General features: G+C 53.2%; 2 protein-coding genes across 5 annotated transcripts in view; both read right to left on the bottom strand.

Moving 5' to 3' along the window:
• The window catches only part of RPS25 (ribosomal protein S25), a 303,551-nt gene that overhangs the window by 193,349 nt on the left and 90,413 nt on the right, over window positions 1-19,789 (bottom strand). The gene's annotated exons all lie outside the window — the stretch shown is intronic.
• Window positions 1-19,789, bottom strand: part of BCL9L (BCL9 like) — a 35,738-nt gene that overhangs the window by 10,706 nt on the left and 5,243 nt on the right. The window contains exons 2-5 of one of the 4 annotated variants that reach the window (XM_016188384.2): window positions 18,083-18,139; window positions 7,264-7,365; window positions 5,187-5,575; window positions 4,355-4,474 (exon numbers count right to left, since the gene is read on the bottom strand). In XM_016188384.2, the coding sequence (XP_016043870.2) occupies window positions 4,355-4,474; window positions 5,187-5,575; window positions 7,264-7,289 (535 nt within the window). In that variant the 5' untranslated portion in view covers window positions 7,290-7,365; window positions 18,083-18,139. The remainder of the gene's footprint in view (window positions 1-4,354; window positions 4,475-5,186; window positions 5,576-7,263; window positions 7,366-18,082; window positions 18,140-19,789) is intronic. The other 3 variants (XM_060179929.1, XM_007523601.3, XM_060179928.1) reach the window with 3 other exon arrangements.

Raw genomic sequence — 19,789 nt, 5'->3', positions numbered from 1 at the left:
GCAGGGGAGTCACTTCACAAGTGGTGAAGCAGGTCTGCAGGTGTCCTTTCTCTCTCCTTCTTTGTCTTCCCCTCCTCTCTCCATCTCTCTCTGTCCTACCCATTAATGACGACAGCAATAACAACAGTAATAACTACAACAACAAAACAAGAGCAACAAAAGGGAAAAAGAAAAAGAAAATTAAAAATAAATAAATAGTGATCCAGAGGTGGCGTAGTGGATAGGGCATTGGATTCTCAACAATGAGGTCCCAAGTTCAATCTCTGGCAGCACATGTACCAGAGTGACGTCTGGTTCTTTCTCTCCTCCTATCATTCTCATGAATAAATAAATAAATAAACATTTTTAAAAAGGGAGATGATGGACCAGGGTGCTTGAACACCAGTCCTTGCACATTGTAACATGTGTGCTTAAGCAGGTATGCCACCACTGGCCCCCCTGATTTAATTTAACTGAGATGCAGTGTTAAAGAGGTGGAGGAGAAATATGACCCATAGGAATAGACTCCCATGCGGACGGCCTTCCAAAGGATACTCACAGATGCAATTTCATCTAATCAGCACATTTCTGGGAAGATGTCAAACACCTCCCTTTACAGGGAAAGAAATTGATACTTGGAGGGATGGAGCCACTCACCCCCAGGTGCACTGCCAAGGTTTGAGCCCAGGCAGTCACTGCCCTGACCCCTTCACTATGGTCTGTGGATGTATCTGCACAGATACCCACCAGCTGAGGGGAGAGAGCAAAGAACTAGCAAATTGATGATCCAGCCACAAAAAACTTCTCATTCTGGCCTCACCACTCACTGACTTCGTCGTCATGACAAGCCTCAGTTCCGGGAGTTGGGCGGTAGCGCAGTGGGTTAAGTGCACGTGGTGCAAAGAACAAGGACCGGCATAAGGATCCCGGTTTGAGCCCCCGGCTCCCCACCTGCAGGGAAGTCACTTCACAGGCGGTGAAGCAGGTCTGCAGGTGTCTGTCTTTCTCTCCCCCTCTCTATCTTCCCCTCCTCTCTCCATTTCTCTCTGTCCTAGCCAACAATGACGACATCAATAATAACTACAACAATTGAGCAACAAGGGCAACAAAAGGGAATACATTTTTAAAAAATGAAAATACGGAACTACTGCCCTGCACAAGGGATAGTAGGTTCAGAGCTACGTGTCAGAAACCCAAAAAAAGTTCAATGGGGGGGGGGGTGTGCAGGCTGTGGCGCACCCGGTTAAGTGCACACACTACAGTGCGCAAGGACCTAGGCTCAAGCCCCTGGTCCCCACCTCCAAGAGGAAAACTTCACAAGTGGTGAAGTAGGCCTACAGGTTTCTCTCTCTTTCTCCCTCTCTATCTACCCTTCCCTTATCAATTTCTGTCTCTATTCAATAATAAATAAATAGATATTTTTAAAAAAAAAGTTCCACAGACAATTATAAAAGGCTGGGCTGGAAGATGGCTTCCCAGTAGAGCGCATGCCTTGCTACACATGCAGCTTTGGGTTAAGCCTGGTACCGCGTGGGAACACCAGGGACAGCACCAGGGGAAGCTCTAGAGATAGTGGAGCAGTGCTGTGCTGCCTCTCCTCTCTCTCTCCATTCCTCCCCAAAAAGAGAATACAAAAGGGACCAGGGGAGCTGCTCAGCAGCCTGGGAATAGCACTGGACCCTCGAGCATGAGGTCCTGAATTCAATCCCTGGCATTACATATGACAGTTATCCTTTAATTCTCTCTGGTTTATTTACTGATTTAACAAATGTTTATTTATGAGCTCATAAATAAATATTTGCTAAATCAGTAAATAAACCAGATACACAAACACACACGTAGTTTTTACAGATAAGGAAACTTAGGCCCTTCCCAAATACAATCCAAGGTGATCTGATCAGCGCTGTTAATCTCAACATTATACTGCTGCACCATTAACTCTTGAAGAACCTAATGGTAGCACGGCTAAGAGAAACAGTGACTGTCACCATACTGGGCATGGGATGTTAACAATTTCTTCTTTTTTGGGGGGGGGGGTAGATAGCATAATGGTTATGCAAATAGACTCTCATGCTTGAGGCTCCAAAGTCCCAGGTTCATTCCCCTGCACCACCATAAGCCAGAGCTGAGCTGTGCTCTGGTTAAAAAAAAAGAAAAAAATTCTTCTTTTTATGTCCCTGTATCTTACAGATTTTCTATAATATTATAGTTTAATGTTATTAGCATGAATCAGGATGTCCCAGGAGGTGGCAGAGCGGACAAGGCATTGAACTTTAAAGCATGAGATTCCGAGTTCAATCCCCACCATTGCATATAGCCAGAGTAGTGCACTGGTGTTATCTCTCTGCCCCTCTCTTCTTCCACTCTCTCATTAACTAATAAATTTTTTTTTAAAAAAGTGAATTATAAAACAACAAGGGCAACAAGAGGGAATAAATAAATATTAAAAATAAACAAACATTTTTTTAAAAAAGTGAATTGGGGAGAACTGGCTTAGCTGTAGAGCCCTGGATTTCATCCCTGATATCACATACAAAACAAGAAAGATAAAAAGAAATTTTGAGCCCAGGAAATATATGGCACAATTGTTATGCAAAAACCCTCACACGTGGTCTGGGAGGTGGCACAGTAGATAAAGCAATGGATTCTCAGGCATGAGGTCCTGAGTTCAATCCCTGGCAGCACATGTACCAGAGTGATGTCTGGTTCTCTCTCTCTTTCTCTCCTCCTATCTTCTTCATGAATAAATAAGGTCTTAAAAAAAACTCTCACACTACAGTAAATCAGAGCTAAGCAGTGAAAACACGCACACACTTCTCCCCACCCCCTAAGAGACAGAACATTAAAAAAATAAATAAGAGAGTGTTCTGATCTCTCTCTCACATAAAAAAATTTTAAAAAGGGAGTCCGGTGGTAGCACAGCGGGTTAAGCGCACGTGACGCAAAGCACTAGGACCGGGGTAAGGATCCCGGTTCGAGCCCCTTCACAGGCAGTGAAGCAGGTCTGCATGTGTCTATCCTTATCTCCCCCTGTCTCCCCCTCCTCTCTCCATTTCTCTCTGTCCTACCCAACAACAACGACATCAATAATAACTACAACAATAAAACAACAAGGACAACAAAAGGGAATAAATAAATATTAAAAAAAAAATTAAAGAGGAGCTGTTCTACCAGACAGTGACCACCCCATCTACCAATGAAGGATTCAGGCATGGGCTTGTGGCACTCAGTAGGGGAAATGACCCCTAAAGGTCTTTAGGGTCCCAACCAGTTAGACTTTGGGATTTGATACCATGCAGCACCTCCATGGGCATGGTCAGTGTAGCCCACACACATCTGCCCAGACTGTTTTCTCCTCTGCAACAGGCCCCAGGTAACAGCTACCTCCTCAGCACAGCAAAATAGCAACTTTCTTCCTCCTACCATGCTGGCCTTCTAGAAATTCAGTGTAACCATCTCTAGATTTTTTTTTCTTATTCATTAAGATATTTCTTTCACAAACACGTGTAAAGGGAAGCACCAGACAGAGGTGCCTTGGTTCCCCAAGAGGCTATCCCCCATCAACAGTCGAGGCCCACATACTTGCTGGGCAGTAAAGAACGAAAGGGGTGGGGCATCAACCCAGGGTCACTCTGCGTCCTGGTTTACACTCCAGGCACTCACCAGGATCAATTAGAGGTTAGGGAAAGGCGCCAGAGACAGGGCCTGTTCAGCTCACACCCAAGCTTGGCGCCACTGGGCAGAGCAGAACCAACTGTCCCATACTTCCCAGTGGTGTTGGACTCTTGCAGCCCTCCCTCCATTGACCAGTAGGTGGCAGCAGAGGCCAGGAAATCACTAGAGGAGGTAGCGGTAGCATGCCTGTAAAGGCCACCTGAGATTTACCCCAACTGGTCCCTGGGGAGAAGGGGGTCAGTGGAGTACGTGGCAGCAGGGGCTAGCATGTCACATGTCACAATATGGGAAGGTACAGAGTCTGAGAGATGGGATAAGAAAGAAGAGGCTTGGGAGTAGCGCAGCAGGTTAAGTGCATGTGGCGCAATTCCCCCCCCCCCACCTGCAGGGGAGTCACTTCACGGGCAGTGAAGCAGGACTGCAGGTGTCTATCTTTCTCTCCCCCTCTCTGCCTTCCCCTCCTCTCTCCATTTCTCTGTCCTATCCAACAATGGCGACATCATCAACAACAACAATAATAATAACTAAAACAATAAAACAAGAAGGGCAACAAAAGGGAAAAATAAATATTAAAAAAACTTTATACAAAAAAAAAAAAAGAAAAGAAAGAGGCTTGTACTCTTGACACTTGTTCCTTCCCAGTCCCATCCCTCTAAGAGACTCTCTGGGGACACCAGAGCACCATCAAGTGGACACTCACTGTGGGTGGCCCCAATGGGCTTGTCATCCTCCTCACTGTCCGGTCCTGAGCACCATTCGTCCCCACTGTAAGGCTGCTTCCGCTCGAGCACACAGCGCCGCTTACTTCGGGGTGCCACCTCTGCCAGGCAGGACACAAGCAGGCACAGAGACAGACTGAGTGGCCAGAGAGTCTGGCCTCCCGCATCGCATCGAGACCCCCTCCCAGACACATTCTCCAAGATGCCCCACCCTAGAGGGCACTGCCCAAGCCAAGGTGGGCACTCTGCCAGTCCTTGACCTCCACTGCATTACCATTTGTTTCTGATTTCTCCCTAAAGCCCCACCGCCTGCCTCCCCTCCCCCACCCACACCAAACCCAACATAATCCCCAACCACAACTGGTTCTAATTAGGGATGGGGGGTGGGGAGGGGGGGAAGCCGCTGCTATTCTACTAGGCCCTAGTGTCTGCTCCCTGCTTCCCATCAGCTGGGATACCAAGAGGTGACTGGGAGGTGTTTGGGTCTCCTCCTCATCCCAAGCATGACCCTCCCCTCACTGGGGGCTCTGGTGGGAAAGCAGGAGAGGAAGGAGACGAGCCAGGCGCCAGCAGCCCTATCACTTTGTGTGGCCCTCTGTGGGTGGCACCCAAAGATGGGACCCTCTAGCCTGGCCGGCACAGACCTAGGTTGGGGGTATAAGAAGGCTAAGAGAGGCGCCCCCGTGAGTGTGGGAGATGAGCACTCATACGGCTGAGCAAAAGGCAAGGGCAGCAGACAGATGGTCTCCCAGCCAGTTTCTGCCTTGGGTTATGGAAGAAGCAGGGCCTGAAACATTAGAAAAAATGGGGTACCTTTGGCCTCTGACTCCAGGGATGGGGTCCCAGCCTCTCGCTGTTCTCCAGAGTCCACAGATACACTCCGCTCCCTCTTCACTTTGCCCTTGAGCGAGCTGAAAGGGGGCACCCCCGCCTGGGGGTTCTTCAGACTTGAGTTGCTGGGTGATATCTGGCTGGCTTTGGCCCCATGGCTCCCCGCCCCCACGCCCTTCGAGCCCAGGTTGCAGGTGGGTCCTTGGTTCACATTCTGGTGCTGAGATGGGGCCCCGCCATTCCCTGTCTTGCCATGATTGGTCAACTTATTTTCTGGGTGCATTGGCTTGGCTGGGGCAGGGGGGCAGTGGCCGCGAGGGGATAGCGGCGGCGGGCTCCCTGGAGCTTCTCTCCTCCTGGGGTGGGGTAACCTGGGAGAAGGTGGGAGAGACGGAAAAAGTTAATCTTTGCAGGAGCTAAACACACCATTTCAATTACCCCTCCCTGTCTTGGCTAGTGGGAAGGGAAGCTGATAGCATTTTAAAACCATCAGCTCCCTACCTCCCAACATAGCTCCTCCTCAGACACAGGCTAATACCCTTCATCTTGGAGAGGAAAAAGGGAACAACCTGGGAGGAGGGTAGATAGCATAATGGTTATGCAAAGAGGCTCTCTTGCCAGAGGCTCCAGTATCCCAGGTTCAATCCCCTGTACCATAAGCCAGAATTGTGTTCTGGTAAAAAAAAAAAAAAATTTTAAAAGGGGGGGACAACACTTTCAACTCTTTAGTCAGCCCATAATTTAATTTAAAAAAAAATGAGGGAGTTGGGCAGTAGAGTAGTGCAGCAGGCCGTTAAGCGCATGTGGTGCAAGGCACAAGGACTGGCTTAGGATCCTGGTTCGACACCCCCCCCCCCCCCCCCCCGCTCCCCACCTGCAGGGGAGTCGCTTCACAGGTGGTGAAGCAGGTCTGCAGGTGTCTCTCTTTCTCTCCCCCTCTCTGTCTTCCCCCCTCTCCATTTCTCTCTGTCATATACAACAATGACAACAATAATAACTACAACAATAAAACAACTAGGGCAACAAAAGGGAATAAATAATTTTTTTTTTTTTTAAATTGAGGGTTTAGTAGAACAATCTGCCCCCGTCAGAGGGCAAGGCAACCTTCCACCCAACACACACACTAGCTCCTGATCAGCACTAAAACATCCTCTCTTCTGGGGTTTGCTATCTCAGGCTCTTTGCAAGATCTAAAACCTCAACTTTGCATGTTTGTTCCAACACTTGCAGAGAACGGGCAATGGACCTGTGAGGGTCACTATTTATACCCAAGCCCCACTTCCCTGGGGAAGTAGGAGAAAGTGGTCCCTAATGGTCCCGACTGGTGTGAGGATTAGAGTGACTGCTGGGGATTGGAGTGGGAAGGGAGAGCCTGCAGAGGGTCCACCAACAAGCCTGGTGGGCAGGCAGGAGCGAACGAGAGGATAGGGGGAGGGGAATGGTGTGCAGAGCTGAATGGAGAGCTTTTAGAAGCCAAGGATTCCTACAGACTTTGCTACGGGCCCTTTAAGCTACAGCCCGCTCCCCCCACGGCCTCCCCCTCCCCGGAGACCTATTAATAGCCGCTGGAAAGATCACATCACTGGAGAGGATATTTATCCCCCCTCATTCCACACCAGCTCAGATTTATTTCAGCTCTGCTGTCCTGCTGCTGCCGCCTGGCCCTGTCTGCCTGCTTCTCCCAGGGAAGGGGAGGGAGGCCGCCACCGCCCCTTCCTCCAGCTCCCACCCCCAGCTAGTTAGGGCCAGAGGGCACCAGTGGACGACTATGGGCTGGGTAGGGGTCTAAAAACCGTTTTCCCCCCTCTTTCAGAGAAAAAAGGCTAGAACTGCAGGTATAGCTGGCTGTCACTGCCCTCGGTTCCAGGCAGTAAGATCAGGGGCGCCTGCCTAAGGGCAGACCCTCCCACTCTGCCCCTGCCTTTGCCCACGGTGGCCTGACAGCTAAGTACCCTGAGGAGTCTGGCTCTCCCAGCCAGCACTGCTCAGTCCCGTCACCGCTGGCCCTTCCCTTCCCACTCTCCACACACACTTCCCGCCCTCCACAACACCCACACACCTTGTCTTGTTAGCCAGGATCCTCATGGCTCCCACACACAGTGGGGCTACGGCCCCTGTGCGTGCCCAGGGCCCAGCCAGGTACTCGGTACTGGAGCACGGACTGCAGCAACAAGCCCCAAAAAGAAAACTTGTGACTTGGGGAGAGGATGTGAGGAGGGTAAAGGAGAAGGGAACCAACCCAACAGCCCTGGGAACAGGATCGGGTGGGGTAGGAGTAGAAGGAAAGACTCCTAGGTCTTCCCTTGGCTTCCCAGAGGCCAATCCTATCCCATCCCTCTGGCATTTTGCCCTCAGGGGGCTTGCACTCTCTAGCAAGCACCCACCCACCCACCCCGCCCAACCCCAAGGTCGCAGAGGCAGAATTCCCGCCCAGGAAAGGCGGCACGTGTGCTTCCAACCGCGCGGCCTTGAGGTGTGCTCAGCTTTTTTTTTTTTGGGGGGGGGACTCCTAGCACGCCCCTCCCCCAGAATGGGGAACCCCTCACGCCCTGCCCCCAGGCGCCCGGGGCGCAGAGAGGGTAGAGGGAGGGGGCACTGGCCCGACCCGCCCCCAGCTGCAGGCCTAGCCCGTGCCCATCCCAGCAGGCCCGGGCCGGCAGCTAGAGGCCTGGCGGGGGCCCCGGGGCTGCAGCTGGGCTCTTTTGGAGACCAGTAAGGCTGGCTCAGATTCCTCCCCGACCGCAAGAATGCAGGAGCCTCCCCTCCCCCCGCCCCTGCACCCCACCCCGCCCCCTTCAGCAGAGCCAGAGCGGAGGCCAGAGCCAGCGAGCGAGCGAGCCAGCAGGAGCGAGCGAGCGAGGGAGCGGGAGGCGGACAGGCCCGCAGCGCGCCTCCCGGCCCCGCACGAGCAGCGCGCAGACACACGGCCAAGTGCGGCGGGGGCTGGGCGCCGCCAGCCTGGGGCTCGGGGACCCACGAGCACCCCAACTGTGACTCACAGAGCACACGTGGACATGGAGACGAAGACACGCACCGAGCCCGAGGAGCTGTAGGCGCGCTCCTGCCGGAGGGGTGCTGGAGCGCTGACCGAAAGCAGAAGCCCCCCCCCCAAACAGCCCCGGGAGACGCAGATACCTAAGCTGCAGGGGTGCACCAAGGGGGCGAGCGCCGGCTCATTGCACAGATGAAAAGACTGAGACCCAGCTGCAAGGGAAAGTTAAGCCTGGGAGTCGCAAAGAAACACACACCCAGGCCACAGATACACAAACAAAACACGCTCACACAAACACAGGAGCCTCACCCGACCGCCCCCTGCCCCAGTCCCCCCTCCAAACCTAGGTGGTGGGGGAGGGGAGGACTGGGTCCCGGAGCCTTGTGGTTGTGACAGGCCGGGCCAGCCCCAGGGGCACACGTAGCAAACCCCCGTTTGGTGGGGGTTGGGCCAGGAAGTGGAGGGTGGGGGGGGTTCACCAGTGGGTCCCGTGGGCGTCTAACTCTAAAGTGGCCCCCCACACATCTGCCTGCCTCTCCCCCCATCCAGCTCTCAGGGGACCTGGACTCCTCAGGAGCAGGTTCCAAAGTCCAAGGTCTGGCTGGGGACTCAAGGCTTCCCGCCCCGAATCTCAGCATCACCCCGGGGAAGCGCCCAAGGCAACACCTGGGTTTAGGGACAGGCCCGAGGCTGGCTGGGAGGCTCAGGCTCACACTTCCACCAGCTTGTGGATCCTCCAAACAACCTACCTGAACAGAAAATGCTATCCCCATTTCACAATGAGGAAACTGAGGTCTGGGAAAAGGAAGTGACTGGCCACTGTGTCATGTGACCCAGGTGGGTGGCAACACCAAAGTCCCATTCCCAAAGTGTCCCCCTCCCTCCTTTCTAAGCCTGCAACTGGGTAAATGGACTTCCCAGCTTCAGTCACAAGGGTGGGGGGGACCACCCACCACCAATATTCACAGCTTCAAACACCAAGGGTGCATAATAATTTGGGGAGCGACTGAAAATAAGCAGGAGTCCTCTCATAATGTCCGGCAGCGTCCTAGCCTCCTCCCCAGAAGAGTGGCCCTCCCCTCCAGGACTCCACCCCCTCGCTCCCACCCAGCCGCAGGGCAAGCTGAGTCAAGCCGGGATGAGTCAGGACTTTCCCATCTCACACCTCCCCCCCTTTACCCTCCCCAGTCGCCCTGGCTGCCAGAGACCCCTCCTCCTCTAGAGGCCTGAGAGGCCTGGGGGATGGGCGGCAGGAAGGTTGGTTCTTGGTGGACGCAGTTTTGAAACAAACAAGGAAAAAAGGGGGCTCCCCGACACCAGGCCTGGAGGCCCAGAGCTAGGTGAAAAGAAGGGGCTGGGGCTCTGGGAACACATGACTGGGGCTCCCTCTTAGCAGGAGTGACATGTGCTCACAAGCAGAGAGCAGGTGCAAGTCACCTGAGTGAAAGGCCAGGAGCATACCCGGGAGAAGGGAGCCCAGGGGGTTGCTGCCAAGACAAAGAGCTGGAAATCTTTTGCCTTCCAGGGGGGAAGCTTGGGGTGTGTGTGTGTGTGTGTGTGTGGAGCCAACAGCCTCAGAATTAAAGTAGGTTTGACTGGGGCTGGCAGGGTGAGACCTGAAAGGAAGGCTGAGATGGATGCCCAGGGCCTCCAGGTGTGACATACCAGCTCCTTGATCAACACAACTGCCAGCTACAATGGGCATTCACACCCATGATAGCCTGCCTCCTGTCACCATGCTAGGAGCTTCTGGGTGGCTCACCAGGCAGCTGACCAGTCTCTCAAGTTTAAAACCTCCCCAAAAGGTAGTAAAACTCCTTGGGGATCTTTGGCTCCAGGGGCAGTGGACAGACACCTCTAGAGTAGGCGACTAGGAACTTTAGAGACATCTCAAGGGCAGGACCATACTGGGAGCAGGAGTGGGCCCTGGGCCTCTGCATCAGGGAGATGCAGCCTCCAGGACAAGGTCCTGAGTCCCTTTTCTCCTTGGTCCTCTACCAGGTCACTTCCTCTTCCTGAGGTGGTGACTCAGCTGAGTGGAGAGGTCAAGGATTCAGAGCCTGGCAGGAAGTCTGCTTGGGGGACCAAGGTATTGCTCTGGGACCCTTTATGAGAGGACCTCCCTCTCACCCTGGTTCCTAGCAGCTCTCCGCACTTCCCCCACCCCTCCTGCCAAAAGAGACCATGCGAAGCAACCATTTCTGTCTGGGAGTTTCCAGCCCCACCCCACCTGAAGTCTCGGGGTAATGTCAGGCAACCCCAACCCTACAGGGACTTGGAAACTCCTGGCCCCAAACCTCTCTGGTCCCAGCTTTCTTTTTAACAGAGTGGGAGCTGGGAAGCTGCCCATTATGGGACTATAAGGACTAGCAGCATTGAATGGACCAGTCTGAGGTCACATCATTCAGCTCCTCTGGCCCATGTGTTCAGGCCCTGGCAGTGGGGTGCCCCCAAAGGCTGCTGCCCAATCCCTGGCTGCTCCTCCCCTAAGGGGTTGGGGAAGGTGGGGGTTGGGGGCACAAGGAAACAAGACAGGGCAGGAAGCCCAGGCAGCGGGCACTCTGGGCCAGGCACAAACAGCCAACACAGGAAACCACAGCCCACCCCCACCCACCCCACCCGCCCAAACCTCTGGGAGAGAGGAGTGCCAAAAGCCTGGTACCCCAAACGGGAGGCAAGGGGGTTAGCTGGAGGCGAGGGAGGAGCAAGAGGCCTACCAGTCTTCTTTCCACCCCAGACCCTACCTGGGGAAGGGGGAGAGGAAGTCTGGCTGGCAGGGATGGTGCTGCCTCTTTAAATCCACAGAAATCCTGAACTAGGCCCAACCCAGCTCTGGTTTCACAGGAAGGAAAGGAGCTCAGGAGCCAGTAGGGCAGGCAGTGGTGGCTGGAATTAGCCCCACCGGGCCCAAATATATCTGTTCTCCGCCTGCCACCCCACTGGCACTTCCTGTCCCCTGGCACCTGCCCCATGGTGGGGGTAGGAGAGGGTCTAGGTGTGACTCCTGGAGGGAGGGGGAGCCCCATCCCCAAAGTACCCTAGAGTATGCATGTGGGTAGAAGGTAACTTTCCAAGCCAAGATGGGATTCCCTCATGAGACCCATGGGCAGGGTGGCTCCTGTGGCCCTCACCTGCCCTCTGCCCTCCAAGGGGTTAATCTCGCCCCTGCTTGGTGGGGGGACTGGGGTGGCTTAGGAACCTCCTCCAAACTGCCTGGCTGTAGGGAACAATGGGGCCATTGTGGAGTGCGGGCAGACTGCTGGCACAGCCTGTGTATGGCGGGGCGGGACCTCACCAGCCTGCCCTCCGAAGGCTCACGCCCCAGGTACCAGAGGCAGCCTCCCTGCCCCCTCACCTGGTCAACCTGGCCCATGCCCCTGGCACACCAGCAGCACCTGGAGGGCCCTTGCACTCTGTCCACATTGCCATGTGGAGGGCCCTGACCCTGCAGGAAGTCAGGGCATGTGGGCCAGGCTGGGTGGGGGTGGGGGTGGGGGCTGCCGAGACAGGATGTGTGCCTGTGATCCTCCGGCAGGGAAGACAGGAAGGCCAAATGGGGTTTCTGGTGTCAGCCCTGGCACCCTCTTGCAAGAAGGGCTTAGGGATCAGGAGAGCAATGACAGGCAGGGTCCCCTGTCCCCGGGCCACCCTTCTTCCCCTCATTTCCTAAACCTGCGCCCAGCTAGCCTCCCCCACTGAGGTGGTGACACAAACAGGCATGCTAAGGACATGTGAGATGAAAACTGTTTGCTGTCAGGTGAGCAGGGTACCAATCCTATTACCCCTCTGAGACTATTTCCTCATCTGCAAATTTCTTTGTAGAGCCCGAAACTTGCCTGCATTCCATTTTACCAGTCCTAGGATGACTTTTTTTTTCATTCAGATAAGTAGAGAGAAAGAGAGACAGAGAGAGAGAGATACAACAGCACTGGAGCTTCCCCTAGTGCCATGGCATCTCCTATATGGTACCAGGGTTCAAACCTGTATTGCATACATGACAAGACACACATCCTGCCCCTATCTCTCTGGCTCACCTGCAAACTTACATGAATATAACATGCTCAGTCCACATGCCTCCAGCTGTACTGTCTCCTTTACCTACTGCCTGGTACCCTGGTGCCTTCTCAGCTGGTAAAGGCTGACAGTATGCATCTGATAACCCTTGCAGTGCCCAGGAGAATGAACCTGTGGACATCACATGAGTGGGACCAAGTACAAAGATGATTCTTCAAGGCTGGGCGGTGATGCCCCTGGTTAAGTGCACATGTTATAGTGCACAAGGACTCGGGTTCAATCCCTTAGTCCCCCACCTGCAGAGGGGAAGCTTCAGAAGTGATGAAGCAGTGCTGCAGTTCTCTCTCTCTCTCTCTCTCTCCTCCCTCCCTCCCTCTCAGTTTCTCTCTGCCCCTACCCAATAATAAATGCATAAATACATTTTTTTTAAAAAAAGGTGGCTCTTCCCTGCTTCCTAGACTGGCATTTCCCTGAGCATCGACAGTTTTACCAACATACACTTAAATCCCAAGTGTGAACTCACAGAATGGTTGTCCACTGCCTTAGTCTTTGGTCTGTGTCTCTGCAACCCAGGAGGGAAGCTGGGTGTGGGGCGGGGTGGGGTGGGGTGTTTCCCCTTCCACAGCAGCCCGCATCCCTGCCCCTCCCCCTTTCCAGGCACCCCTCTTCAGGCCTGACACCTGCTGAGTTTGGGTTAGGAGAAGGCTGAGGCCTACTTCCTGACCCTGGGCCTCTAAAGAGTGGAAAGTTTGAAAAAGAAAGGAGAGCAAGTGGGATATTCACTTCTGGAAAGTTAGGGTCCAGGAGGAAAGACCTGTTCTCAACTAGAGAATGCTATCTCTCTCAGGGTCAGCCCCCCTCACCCAAAGGGTTAAGGAGGCCCTAAAAATAAACCTGCTCCCAGCAGGACCCGCTGATTGGAACCCTCTAGCCATCTGTTCCCATTTTCTCCTGTTCACATTGGAACATCTGAAACCAGCCCCAGAGCCCCAGCCTGTTCCCAAAAATAGCCCAAGCCTGCCCAAGGAATGGGCCCCAGGGACTGGGCACAGGCGGTCTGGTCTGACCAGCAGTAAAGGCATGGTCCAGGCCAAGTTAGAGCCCTCCCCCTAAGGCCCATGGAAGGAGTTGTCCCCTCAGGTCCCAGAAAGAGGTGGAACTACCAGGTCAGAGAAAATACCTGCTAGTCAAGTCCCATCCTGAGACCCTGGCCACAGAGCCTGGTATCCTGGGTATCTCTGACACATGTGAACCCTCCCCCTCCAGAGATCTGCACACTCAATCCCCAGGAGGCCCTAACTACCTGTGGGTATAGCTGCCCTCAGAGGGGCCCCCACTCCTGCTGCCTCCTGGGCCCAGTTCTTTACCCAAAAGTTGCTGAGCATTCTACTCTGCCCCATGCCAGAGCCCTGCTCAACCAGTGTCACTAACCCCTGCCCCAGGGCACTTGGGCCTGAAGCAGAACTTCCTCCCCCAGCTGTCACTCACTCATGCAGCCCAGGAATAGATTTGAGGGGTGTCCTCAGGGCCATGGTGGGTGCTGATAGAGCCCACCCCTCCCTTGACATCTGTGTCCAACAGGTGCCAGGCAGGCTGATCTGAGTTTTGAGACATGGCCTAGGCCTGGGCACTGCCCCATAAACTCAGAAAAATGTCTGGGTAGGGTCCAAAGAGTCTGAGGGACCCTGGGCCCTGGTGCAGAACTAACAGTTCCATCCTGTTACAGCTCCGCAAAGCCATCCTCCTCCCCAAAGAAAGTCCCTGACCCCTTAGGTCAGGAAGGAGAGGAGGTGGCCATTTAAGTCATTTAAGGACAGAATGTGCTGTTCAGTGTGGTGAGAGAACAGAGCAGCAGGGGATGGGGGTGTGGGGTGGGAGGGTGAGGAAGCTGAGCTGAGTCCTGGGAGCATTGGGAGGTGGGGAGGAAAAGGCATCCTAGGCCCCACCCCCAGGCCTCTCTGGCAATCAAAACATCAGCCAGTCATGCCTCAGAGAGATGGCTCACCAGGTAGGGCAAGTGCCTTGCCATAAAGGCAGCCCAGGTTCAAGCCTTAGCACCACATGGGAGTGTCACAACACTACTAGAAGCTCCATTGCTGTAGTGTCTCTCTTGATCTCTCTACATGAATGAAAAATTTAGCATGCACGAGTATAAGCATCACCTCGACAATAAAAAATGTCAGTCAGTGGGCAGGGGTAGATAGCATAATGGTTATGCAAAGAGACTCTCATGCCTGAGGCTTCAAAGTCCCAGGTTCAATCCCCTGAACCACCATAAGCCAGAGCTGAACAGTGCTCTGATAGAAAAAAAAAAAAAAAAAAGTCAGTCAGCAGGGCATCTAACTTCTATGGTTTAAATAATAAAATTGAAAAAAAAGAAAAGAAGGAGGGAAGGAAAGAAGAGAAGGTAAGTCTAAAAGAGTAGTAGAGAGGGTGGGGGTAGATAGCATAATGGGTATACAAACAAACTCTCATGCTTGAAGCTCCATAGTCCCAGGTTCAATTCCCCACACCACCATAAGCCAGAGCTGAGCAGTGCTCTGGTTATGGTAACGTGCACTCAACCAGGTGCGCCACCACCCAGCCCCTGGTTATGGTTAAAAAAAAAAAAGAAAGGGAGCCGGGCAGTGGCGCAGCAGGTTAAGCACGCAAAGCGCAAGGGACAGCAAGAGGATCCCGGTTTGAGCCCCAAGCTCCCCACCTACAGGGGGTTTGCTTCGCAGGTGGTGAAGCAGGTGTCTGTCTTCCCCATCTCTCTCAATTTCTCTCTGTCCTGTCTAACAACGACAATAATAATAACTAACAACGATAAAAAAGATGGTCAACAAAACAGAAAAAAAATAAATTTAAAAAAGGGGGGGGCTGGACGGCACCACAGGGGGCTAAGCGTTCATGGCACAAAGCTCAAGGGCCAGCATAAGGATCCCCCTCCCCCCGCAGGGATCCTTCACCACAAGCGGTGAAGCAGGTCTGCAGGTCGTTCTCTCCTCTCTGTCTTCCCCTCCTCTCCCCATTTCTCTCTGTCCTATCCAACAACAACAATAATAACTACAACAATAAAACAACAAAGGCAACAAAAGGGAATAAATAAAAAAAAATAAATATTAAAAAAAAAAAAAAGTGAGGTCCTGAATTCAATCCCGGGCAGCACATGTACCAGAGTGATGTCTGGTTCTTTCTCTATATATATCTTTCTCATGAACAAATAAATAAGACATAAAAGGAGGAGGAGGAGGAAAGCCTTGGGTCTGGGACCTGAGAGATAACTCAGCATAAGCACACAGCACCCTCATGCCTGCAGTCCCAGAAGCTCCAGGCCCCATTCCCCAAACCTAGCTACGCTCTGTCTCCTCTGTTCTCTGCCTCTCATAAAAATAAGCATAATGGTTATGCAAAAAGACTTTCATGCCTGAGGCTCTGAGGTCTCCCAGGTTCAATCCTCAGTACCACCATCAGCCAGAGCTGAGCAGTGCTCTGGTCTTTCACTGTTCCTTTCTTTCCTACACCCACCCTAATTAAAATAAAATAAATAAAATATTAAAAATAAATAAATCTTCAGAATCTAAGAATTTGAAGTACTTGGAAAGTGATCTCTTCCCTAGTTCCCCACCCTCATCAATTCTCCTTCTATTACAGTGGGGATGGGGGCAGTGGTAAGAGTTCCAAAAAGAAAAAAGACAGAATGAGAGAAAGGAAGGAAGTTCCTGTGAAGTGCTCTAATTAATAATAATGAGCAGGACCTCTAACATTCATTAAGCATCTGCTTCCACAGGGGGCTGGGTGGTGGCGGCACACCTGTTTGAGTGCACTTTATAATTAATGCACAAGGAGCCAAGTTCAAGCCCCCAGCCCCCACCTGCAGGGGGGAACTCTGCAAGTGGTGAAGCAGAGTTGCAGGTGTCTGGTCTGTCTGTCTCTCTTCCTCTCTACCTCCCCCCCCCTTCCTTTCAATCTCTGGCTGTCTCTATTTAATAAATAAACAAAGATAATAAAAATCTTTTTTTTTTTTGCCTCCAGGGTTATTGCTGGGGCTCAGTGCCTGCATCATGAATCTACTGCTCCTGGAGGCCATTTTTTTCCACCTTTTGTTGCTCTTATTGTTGTAGCCTTGTTGTGTTTATTATTGTTATTGTTGATGTCATTCGTTGTTGGATAGGACAGAGAGAAATGGAGAGAGGCGAGGAAGACAGAAAGGGGGCAAGAAAGACACCTGCAGACCTGATTCACCGCCTGTAAATCGACTCCCCTGCAGGTGGGGAGCCAGGATCCTTCTGCCAGTCCTTGCACTTTGCACCACATGCGCTTAACCCGCTGCACTACTGCCTGACCTCAAAAAAATCTTTCTTTTAATTTGCTCTCACATCAGGTTGTCCTTAAACCTTCACATACACAATCCAGTTTATCTCTCAGAACTCGACAAGAAAGTACTGTTCTGACCTCCATTCTACAGATCAGAAAAACTAAGGGCCAGAGGGAAGTTAAGTCACTGACCCTAGGTATAGTCCAGAATTAGGAGAGTAAGATTTGAACTCCATGTATAGCAATCATGTATAGCTCAAAAAATTCATCATACAGATTTACCCAGGGCTCAGCCTTCTGCTGTGGAGCGCAGAGCCACACACCCCCTTCAGGCCTACACTGTGCCAGGTCCTAGCCTCAAGCCACAGTTCCAGCCCAGGGAAGAGGTCAAAGAAAAGCAAAAGAGGACTCCACTCCCCACCCCCTCAGCAGATATAGGTGCCAGGCCTGGCTGGTGATCTAAGAGCAAAGTTCTTGGGTCACCCTCCAGCTCCACCCACCCTCCAGCCCTGACATCCTCACCCACCAACCTGATCCCTAAAAGGTGGAGAGGGGGGTGGAGAGGAAGACAGGCCAGTTACCAAGGCCACCCTTAGTGGGCCCCTGCTGAGAGAGGCCCAGGGTAGGAGCTAGATTTGTAGCCCCACCCACTCCCCAGGTGGGGGTCAGAGGCCAGGTGGGACCCAGCAGTGAGGTTGGAGGCCAAGCCCTGCCCATTTCTGCTCAGTCACACCTGTCAGGCCTCTCTATTTTTTTCACAGCCTGAGTTGGAAGCAGGACCACTTCCTCCCAGTCCCTGAGGGGTTAGGGTTGAGGCTGGAAGAATCAGAGACCAAAAGCCCCTAGGCTCTGCCTAAGGATGGTCTAGAAGTGGCCCCTCTCCCAGGCCTCAGCTTTTTCCAGCTATCCCTAGTCAGATGAGGACACGACCAGCAGGCAGGCATGTTTGTTGTGAATTCAGAGAGTTGTTGCTAAGTAAGGAAGGAGGGGAGGGAGAGGAGGGGGATGGCAGAAGAGAGAGAGAGAAGGGGAGGCAGAGCAGAAAGCAGTTTTCAGTGACTGGTAGTCACCCTGGCTTTGACTGCCCCAGTAGAAGCCAAAGCCAGCAGCAGGGGGAGCAAGTACTGGGTGACCAAGAGATCTGGACCTTGCCCTCCAGGGGTGATGGGCCAGGAGCTCCCCACCTCCCACCCAGTGGGGAAAGGAGACTTTCACTGGAGTGACGCTTGCTTTATAACCCCTCCTGCCCCAGCTCTCTCTCTCTCTCTCTCTCTCTCTCTCTCACACACACACACACACACACACACACACACTCTCTCTCTCTCTCTCTTTATCTCTCTCTCTCTCTTTCTCTTCCTCTCCCTCTCTCAGTCACTCCCAGCCAGGCTCCAGGTTATAAGGGTTATTAGCCCCCTCCTCTATGGGGAGGGGACTGAAAGGAGAAGTGGGGGCAGAAAGCCAGGAGGAGGGCGCCCAAGACAAAAAGCCAAGCAAGAGGCGGAGCTCAGTCAGGCTGTGGCAGCAGCGGGGGAGGGCAGGGTGGGGAACACGCACAAGCACAGGGACCTCTCACCTCAGGAATAATGGGTGTCGCGCTGGGCTCAAGGGTGTGGCCTGGGATGGGGGCTCCCTGTGGAGAAAGGGTCACAGCTAGAAGCCCCAGGCCAACAATATCGATGGCCCAGCTCCTCCCAGAACCCCAGCCCCACCCCCAACATGCATGCCACATAAACATGGACACACATCTACAGGGCCCGCAGCTCCAGGAAGTCTGAGCTACTCAGATTCCCCCTCCTCCCCAGGACTTCTGTGGATTGGCCAGGAGCCAAGACTGACCCAGCTGCCCCACCGCACAACTCCCCCTCCCTGTCTTGGAAACAGGAAAGGAGAAGGTACTGGAAGATGCCTCAGAGCTGGGCCCACGGGGAGGGAGGAGGGACAGAGGACTCCCACGGCCTTGCCTGGCCTCAGGACCTGCTGGGAGGGAGGGCTGGAGGGGGAGGGGCAACTGGAGGACAGTCCCAGTTTCCAGGGCCTGTCTCCCCCAGTTGTCCTATGTCAGGGAAAGGGTAATGTGGGTTCCAGGTCTCTGAAGATGCAAAGTCCTGGAGACCCAGCCTGGTCAGAGGAGGGCCTGTGCTGGAGAGTGAAGCTCAGAGCTTCAGCAGGAGGGGGCTGGGTGAAAAGCCTACAGGCCAGAGGGAGGAGGTTGGTGGCTGGGCTCAGTTTGTACTGGGGGTCAAAGGGGAGTTCTTTTCCGAAGAATTCTGGGAGAGTCGCCAACTAGAGCAAGCTGCTAACCACCCCTCCCTCTCCCTCTTTCACTGCACTGGGGGCAGGGGGGTGTCCCTGCCAACCAGACTTAACCCTCTCTGGCCTGGGTTGCTCCCAGGCAATGGACAGCAGAGTCTGGGAGAGACCTTTATGAAGATCTCAGCATTCATTTCTAGGGGCCAGACTGCATAGCGTCTGGAGGACTGAGGAAGGCTGGTTCCTCATAGCACCATCTGGTGCCGCCCTTCCTCCCTCCCTCCACCTGGGTGACTTTCCTGGGCTCATCTCCTGAAGGTGTCTGCAGTGACACGTGTGTGTGTGTGTGTGTGTGTGTGTGTGTGTGTGTGTGTCTGTGTGTGTGTCTCTGTGTGTGTGTCTCTGTGTCTGTGTGTGTGTGTCTGTGTGTGTGTGTGTCAGAGACAGAAATTGAGAAACACACTAAGAAATCCTCGCCAAGACCCTCCCCCTGCTGGGTCACTGAGCATAACCTGTGCCCCTCCCTTCCTCTCACCCACAGGAGACCAGCAGCCATGGGGAGGGGAGAATGTAAAGCAACAGCTGAGCCTCTGTCCACCTCTCCAACCCTATTCACAGTGCCTGCCCAGCCCAATCCTCCTTCACTCACTGACTTGCCACTAATGCTTCTAGAGGCAAGCATTCTTCTATAGCCAGAAATGCCAAGATGGGAAACTGAGTCACGGCGAGGTTATCGAGGGGTCCAATGCCCTTATCAAAGGCTGACATAACTTCAATACCACCACCATTGCTTTAGAATACAGAACAAGGGAGTCGGGCGGTAGCACAGTAGGTTAAGGCACAAAGCGTAAGGACCGTCTAAGGATCCCAGTTTGAGCCCTTGGCTCCCCACCTGCAGGGGAGTTGCTTCACAAGCGGTGAAGCAGGTCTACAGGTGTCTGTCTTTCTCTTCTCCTCCTCTCTCCATTTCTCTCTGTCCTATCCAACAATGAAGACAGACAACAATAACTACAACAATAAAACAAGGGCA

This window comes from Erinaceus europaeus, chromosome 20 (assembly GCF_950295315.1).
Source record: "Erinaceus europaeus chromosome 20, mEriEur2.1, whole genome shotgun sequence".
NCBI classification, from domain to species: Eukaryota; Metazoa; Chordata; class Mammalia; order Eulipotyphla; family Erinaceidae; genus Erinaceus; species Erinaceus europaeus.
Note: the sequence above shows the minus strand (reverse complement) of the source record. Positions and strands in the feature narration are given on the sequence as shown.